General features: G+C 33.4%; 1 protein-coding gene across 9 annotated transcripts; it reads left to right on the forward strand.

Annotated features, from left to right (window-relative positions):
• The first annotated feature begins 820 nt into the window (after positions 1–820).
• Positions 821–5621, forward strand: LOC120083557 (uncharacterized). 9 transcript variants are annotated; one of them, XM_090315984.1, is made up of 9 exons: positions 835–1032; positions 1451–1584; positions 2326–2385; positions 2658–2760; positions 3393–3969; positions 4327–4459; positions 4656–4823; positions 4917–5022; positions 5134–5621. In XM_090315984.1, exons 2-8 carry the CDS (start codon positions 1483–1485, stop codon positions 4971–4973), a joined length of 1200 nt encoding a protein of 399 aa, XP_090172110.1. In that variant the 5' UTR covers positions 835–1032; positions 1451–1482; the 3' UTR covers positions 4974–5022; positions 5134–5621. The 9 variants fall into 9 exon arrangements, with proteins under 9 accessions (XP_038895296.2, XP_038895295.2, XP_038895294.2 ...); XM_090315985.1 differs by having other exon boundaries at positions 835–993; XM_039039367.2 differs by lacking the exon at positions 1451–1584 and having other exon boundaries at positions 824–1032.
• Positions 5622–7666: the final 2045 nt, after the last annotated feature.

A 7666-nucleotide genomic window follows, 5' to 3' on the forward strand; every position in this document is an offset into this window, starting at 1 on the left:
GTAATCTCTATTCGATTGCTTAATAATACCTAAAAGCTCGTTTAATATTCTCTAAACGCTTAATATTATCTATACGCTCGCTTAATATTCTCTATCCGATTGCTTAATATTCTCTTAACAGTCGATTACGAACGAATACGCGATTAAACCCTAAAAGATAGTCAAACCTCGAATACATGCATTCTTCAAAGAGAAGAGTCTCATACCTTTCAGATCACGATGATGGTGGCAAGTGCGTAGAGAAGACCAGCGAGAAACTTGCGAGGAGTGCTCGGCTGAAGTTTGGAGAGAAAATGAGAGCAAATTTGAGAGAAAATTCTTCGGAGAGAAATACTTTGAGAAGGAAACGAAGGAAATGAAGGGATCTATCATTGTAAAATATTCATAGAGGCACAAATATCAAACAGTCTGATGTGTTTTTCAATTGGGTGTAATTTTGGAATTTCACAAAGGCAAAAGATCAGTTGTATAAAAATTTTTAGGAAGAGGTAATTGGTAAAAGCTTTTGGTTTTTAGGTCATTTTGTGAAATTTTCCACTCTAAAGACTATTTATGAGCCTCATCAAATCGCAAAAACTAAATTCTAATATTTTCTAAACCATAGAGACCAAATTTATAATTAAACATAACCTGAAATATATATCTTTTTTATTTTTTTGGGTTAAATTCCTTATTTTCAAATTTATATTCAGGATATTAAGTTTATATTTTGGGCCTTTGAGGCCCAACCATATAAGTATTTAAACTATCAAACCGGCCCAAATCAGTTCAATTCAATTCCACCGTCATGATTCATGACAGCTTAAAATCTCCGCCATTATTTTGGCTGTCGATGGGACCCAACCATAATTGGAAACCAAATCAATTTTGATGCATTTCTTTCTGACTGTTGATGAATTGCTTTCGAGGATTCAAATTCGTTTCTTTATACGTTTTCTGCGAGCCATTTTTTTCAAAGTCGATCGGAAAATACGAAATCATCGATATTCTCAGGTACTCATCCTTCGGAGTATAAAGTTCGCTTTCATTAAGGTACTTTCCCGTGTAATCTTTTTCAGCTTCCGGTAGATAAAAGCAAAGTATTGTTCATTGTTCCATATGCTTTGCGTATGGATTACTTGGTTAAAGTTTACTGAAATTTGTTGAACGGATTTTTGGCTTGTTGCGATGAATTTGTTGAACCGTATTATCCTATATCTTTATTGGACCTGTAATTGTTTGTCAGCAGGAAAGGGATGGAGGTATAATTCATTTTCTTTTTTCCCCAGCTGTGGACCTTTTTTTGAAAATTGAAATTGACATTTTTTTTCTTTTGTTCCCATTTCTGAATGGAAACTGTAGTTGGGGTTTCCCTTTTATTCTCTTAGCTTCCTTATGGGAATTTGTTCATGCTCATGCTTTAGTAATAATTTTGTGTTTTACGTTTTTTCTGACGGTTTTAGATGTCCAGGTACTTGTCCTTGTCGCCTGTGCATTCCTCGTATGTCTAAGGATTCCATTTCACCAATGTTGAGTCGCAGGAGCATTAGCTATAGTTCATCTGATTTAGAGGAACTTCTAGAGATTGAGTCAAGATGTCGGCAGGTATATTTTCTGTGTACTTTCTGAAAGTTTGTCTTGAGACACGAGTTTGGAAATTAAAATTACTAGAAGTGGTTGTGTTGCTTCAAGTTGTTGGAAATATCCTTCTTGTGACCCGTATAACCAGTGTTTTAAAAAGCCCTCTCGGGCACGCGCCTAGGCCCAAGGCGCAAGTCTGGCGCCTTGGAAAAGCGAGTCTCACAAAATAAGGCACGCCTTTTGTGAAGCCTCAAAGATCAAAGCCCTGCGCCTTGGGGCTTTTCAATTATTTTAAAAAATAGTAATAATTAAGGATTTTCCTCTTTGTTAACTAAAAGGATCAAGTTTACCAAACTTAAATGCAAAATTTCTTGTGTTTGGGGTCCCTTTTTTCCATATTTCCACTTTAATTATACTCTCTCTTTTTAATGTAATATTTTTATATACAGTGCGTCTCACAAAAAAAAGCCTGCGCTTTTTTGTGCGCCTTGTGCCTAGGCTCTGGAGGGCCATTGCGCCTTAAGGCGCCTTGGGCATTTAAAAACACTGCGTATAACTTCATATTCCTCTTGGGAATTTTTTTGATGTCTGTAATATTGGCTCAAGTTTGGTCATAAAGTCCCTTTGTCTTAAAATAAGAAAAGACATTAATATTCCCAAGTATTATATGTGTCCTGTATATTTGGGCAAATTAGATAGATTTGTGCCTTTATCATCTTCTTTAAGTTTTTTTTTTCTTTAATTGGTATCATTTTAATTATGCAGCTAAAGAAAGAAAAGGACACACTAATACATTCACGGCCTCAAAGCTTTGACCTGATAAGAGTAAGTTTCACGCTGAATGTTTCCCCTTTTACTATGCAGAATGTGATGGGTAATCTTGATATGCTCGATGTTTTTTTCATCTCCTCAGCAGCTATTTGGATTAGTTCGGTGAATTGAGATTGTTTTAGTATTGTAACCTTATATTCCTTTTGCATGCCTACTCAGTTCATCTAAATTGAGCACTTGAAACATAACATAGACATTTCCATTACAATCTAGAAGAACGTTGTGACTTTTTTTCTTTTCTTTTTTTTTTACTTCATCTGATGCAGCGGCTGGAACTACATGTGAACTCCTTATCAGAAGCAAGCAAGGAAGACAAGCTACGCATTGAAAGCTTGGAGAAGGAGTTGACAAACTGCACTCAGGAAATAGGTACTGGAAGTTGTCTGTAATGGTAATGTGTTAGGGACCCTTCTATTTTGGACTCTTGTAAATGAACATTTGAGGAAGCTTTTAAAATCATTTATAGACTAAATTGATAAGTCTATCTTATAAATTCAGATATGCATACATATGCGCGTGTGTATATAAATTTAGGTTTGTTAGATGGTGTTTGATGTAGACTTTTCTAGCTAAACGCTTTTTCATTTGAAGTCCATTGGAAGAGTGTGTGCGTGCGTATGTGTTTTAATAATTATTATTTCTTATCAACCCCTAGGATTGGAGTTTAGGACTCGTCCTTTTCTTCCCCTTTCAACATTTCTTATGTCCTACAATTTTAGCGATATTAAATTATGAAATTATTTGTTCTTTTAATTAATGTTTTGTTTTGGTGACATTTTTTAATGTGGATAATTTTTTCGGCCTTAAGCGATCGTTTACATTAAGAGCTGACATGTAGACTATTATTGCATTTTCTGGTCGTTAATGATTCTAAGAAAATGATGATTGTTGAATTTCTGGCATGGTTCAATGTCTCTGGCAGCATGCTGTCCTCCATTTGACGTCATATTCATTCTTATGAGTCTCTTTTTAACTTAGTCCAACAACAACATTCATCACAGATTACCTGCAGGATCAACTATGTACAAGGAACACAGAACTAAACTACCTTGTAGAACACGTTGAGAACCTCGAATTTAAATTAGTTCACATGGAGCGTTTGCAAGAAAAGGCTGGCAAGTTAGAGGAAGAGGTGAAGCGTTCAAACTCGGAGTATCTTTTCTTGATGCAGAAATTAGATGACAAAGAAAAGGAGCTACAGGAATCAAATTCGATCATAGAAAAACTTGAGGAGTCTATCTCGGCTATGACACTGGAGTCTCAATGTGAAATTGAGAGTATGAAATTGGATATGGTGGCCATGGAGCAGCGTTACTTAGAAACTAAGAAAGTCCAGGAAGAAGCTCTTAATTTAAATGATAAGATGGATAGATTGATTGAGGAGCTTCAGAATGCACAGAAAAATGTTAAGTCTCTGGAGAGAGAAAATAAGGAACTTCAAAGAGAGCTGGATATGTCAACAAGAAATGCCTCCACATTTTGTCGAAGTGTTGAGGAATTGATTGAAAACAAGGAGAGATCACAAAATACTGTGAGGAATGACCACGATAGCAAGTTAACATCATTACTTGAGACTAGGTACATATGATATAACTTTAAAATCCACGGCCTATGCCTCTGGATTTTAATTACTTTGGGAAGTGTGTTAGAACTTCATTGTTGACCATATGTGTTGGTGCGTAACACTCTTTTCATCACAATTTTCTATGGTTGTTGGTGCCTTGGCAGAGTTTTTTGTTGTTTGAATACTCCGTACCTGCTTTCCTTCCAAGTTATAAATAACGACCCTTTATCCCAGTGAAGAATGAAATCTGGATTACAACTTATGACTTATCTGGTCCTAGAGAATCCATTAATTCACTTTCGAAAATGCTAATTCAGAAGTGGATGCAAATTCTTGCCCTGCCATTTACATAATATTATTTTTTATGACAGTTGTGGCGAAGTCTTAGGCCAACTTCTTCCAAAATTAGCAGTTGCACTATTTGCAGATGCAAATTCAGAAGTCAAAATGGATGTGATGGCAAAGCAGATACAAGATTATGAACTTCTTGTGATGCAACTCAAGGTATGATGCATGCTATGGTCTCTGATATCTTATACACAGATGCAAGATTCTCATGGAGACCCCATTTCCTTTTTTCTAATTTTGAGCTGTCTATAGAATCCAGTTGGTTTAGTTAATTGGTTCTTCTTCTAGGCAATATGATTCTGCTTATTTGAAGCCTCCAGGTTTTAACGTTCTAGTGGTCGACACTTGACAGGAGGAGTTAAGAGAGGAGAAGTTGAAAGCAAAAGAAGAAGCAGAAGACCTTGCTCAAGAAATGGCTGAGCTAAGATACCAAATTACTGGTTTGCTTGAAGAAGAGTGCAAGCGCCGGGCTTGCATTGAACAGGCGTCTTTACAGAGGATTGCCCAGTTAGAGGCACAGGTATTATGCCTGGGTTTGAAATGTCTTATATCCCACTTGAAGCACCATATCTATTTACTATCATTATTTGAACTTACAGCTTCTTCTTTATAGGTTCTAAAAGAACAAAACAGATCATTTCCTGTTGCAAAGTGCATGCGGGAAATATAATAGCTTGCGCATCGATTAAAAGCTGCTTGAGAAGGAATGTAAATAAGAGGTTTGCATTGCTTACTAATGTCATCATTCTCATAACCTACCTCTTTCTCATTTGTTTGCTCCAACACATCCTTTGCAATGAAGTAGCTTACTTTCTGAGTGCCTTTGGTAGAGCCAGAGGACTGCTCAATTTCACAGCAAAACAAGACAATGACTCCTATATCTTCCTCTTGGTTTTCCCAAATGTCGTCGTCTTGATTTGAAAAATTTTGCCACCCAAGTTTGTAACAACTACACTCGGCCAATTCAGCTTCTTTTCAGCAAATAAACATGCATTTGAAGATGATGATAAAGAAAGAAAGTAGGTTCCATAAATGGAGTTCTGCTATTAGGTTTTGCTCATTTTTTCTGCATTCAGGAATATGAAGTAGATTTGCTTTGCACATTTCTTTCTGGCAGCTCTGATTCTGAATCTTCGATCAGAGTGGATCTTTCTCAGGAGTTATGTGATGGAAACTTAGTGTGTATTAACTGTGTTGGTTTGTATTTCTTCACTGCTGTAGATATATACATGTGTTTGTATTTGAAGCAAGAATGCTGGGATTTGTGCATTTTGTAAAATGGGAAATTTTTATATGCACTCATTGCATGTTTTTTTAATTCCTCATTACTCCAAATCACCTTATTTTGCCAAATTAACTCAGTGTGTATGAAAATATATGAAATGATATATATATATATTACATGAAAACATATGAAAATCATATATAGCACAATGTATGTGCAACGGAAAGATATGATATATTCCTGCTTATATATATGTTTCATATGCTACAATTTCGTACATTTGGTTCTATTAAGACTAAGTCATTGTTGTCAACTCCTTTCTTGGGTCTCTATCTACTTGTTGAACTCAATATCCTTTCACTTTGTCACCTCGGTTCACTCTACGACTATAATTTAACCCGAACTATTTTTCTATATCATTTTAAAATATATCATATATACATACCAATGTCAATTCTCATTATAGTATATAACATTTACCATGATTACTTTAATATATTCTATTTTCAAAATATTGATACCGATAGAAGTTTTGAAAAAAATTATGAAAATTGATGGAAATTGATGGAAATTGTTATAATTAATTAATGAAAATTTCATTGTGGCTTAATTAGACTATAATTGACCATTTTTAGTTAAAGATTTAGACGTCTATTGTAAATGTATGTATAAATGTTGATGTAAGCACATAAGTTTAAAAAATGAAGAGAAAAATAATTACAAAATAATATAAAATTTAGAAATATTTTGAGATGAAATGATGTGAAAATTAAGAAAGTTCTGGATGGTAAAAAAAAAAAAAAACTCATATCAATTCAATTTTGAGGTGAAATGATGTAAAACTTTAATTAAAAAAAGTTTGAATGAGGTTTAAAATAAAATAGAATATTTTTTGTGGTTTTTTTCAAGTTTAATTTCTTTAAAAATGAGATTTTTGGGTCGAACATAAAGCTAAAAATTGAGAAAAGTTGGAAATTAGAAAAAGTACCACATAAAAAAGGCCTAATCCTTTGTCGAAAATGACATTGGTGTGTGAAACTATAGAATTGTATGTAATCAAGACCATAAAATTGAAAAACAAGTTGGACTAACGTAATTAATAAAAAAAATAGAAAAATTTTGAATTTTTCTCGAAATTTCAAAATTTCATTGAAACGGAGGGAATCGAAATATCCTCGAAATACTTTTGAAATTTCGAAATTTCATCGAAATTGAGGGAAAAACGAACTTCCCCTACGAAAATTTAGCTTTTCAAAATCTCGAAATTTCTAACGATGATTCTACTTGAATTTTCACATATTTAGTGTCTAATATCAAAAAGAGAGATCCCATTATCTTCTGTATTCACTCATAGATAAAAGGTTACCCATGAATATATATTACATATTGTCGTATATATATGCAATCATATAACTAATATATGTGTTTTATTGTAAATATAATAGAAAATAAATGCTCATTAGATGCTCATGCTTAGTGTCTATTGACCATGTATCATGCTCCAATTTTTTAAAATATTATCCATGTGCTTTGTAAATACTCATTCTTAGTATCCATATAATCCACCTCCTACTTCCCAAATTGCTTATACTGCCTTTGGTGGATTTTGAAAGACACATTGGACAAATTTCTTACAAATTGGAGAAAGTGGAGAAATTTGAGAATTTTCTCATTTCTTATTTTGTCAATGTATTTTATTTTATTTTATTTATATATTATGTTTTATTTATTTATATATTTATATATTTTATTATTATATTCTATTTTATTACCATCCGTGTTCCCGTTGTGTTCCTCAAATTCACAACACGTTATCAGCATGAGCTCCTGTTGTTTTCCCCACTAAAGGTAGGTCATAAAAGTATATCGGTTTTTTCCTCTTTGTTATAATTAATAAATTTAATGTTATTTTGCATATTCAATATCTATTAAATTTCTAACATCAATATTTTATGATAGTACTACCATGACAAATCTCACAAAATTAGAATTTATTGCCCTTGATATTAACGATAATAATTATTTGTCATGGGTACTTGATGCTGAAATTCACCTGGATGCTATGAATCTTGGGGAGACTATTAAAGAAGAAAATACAACATTTAGTCAGAACAAAACAAAAACTATGATTTTCCTTC

The sequence above is a fragment of the Benincasa hispida genome, chromosome 8, assembly GCF_027475165.1.
Source record: "Benincasa hispida cultivar pf3 chromosome 8, pf3_genome.v1.1, whole genome shotgun sequence".
NCBI lineage: Eukaryota > Viridiplantae > Streptophyta > Magnoliopsida > Cucurbitales > Cucurbitaceae > Benincasa > Benincasa hispida.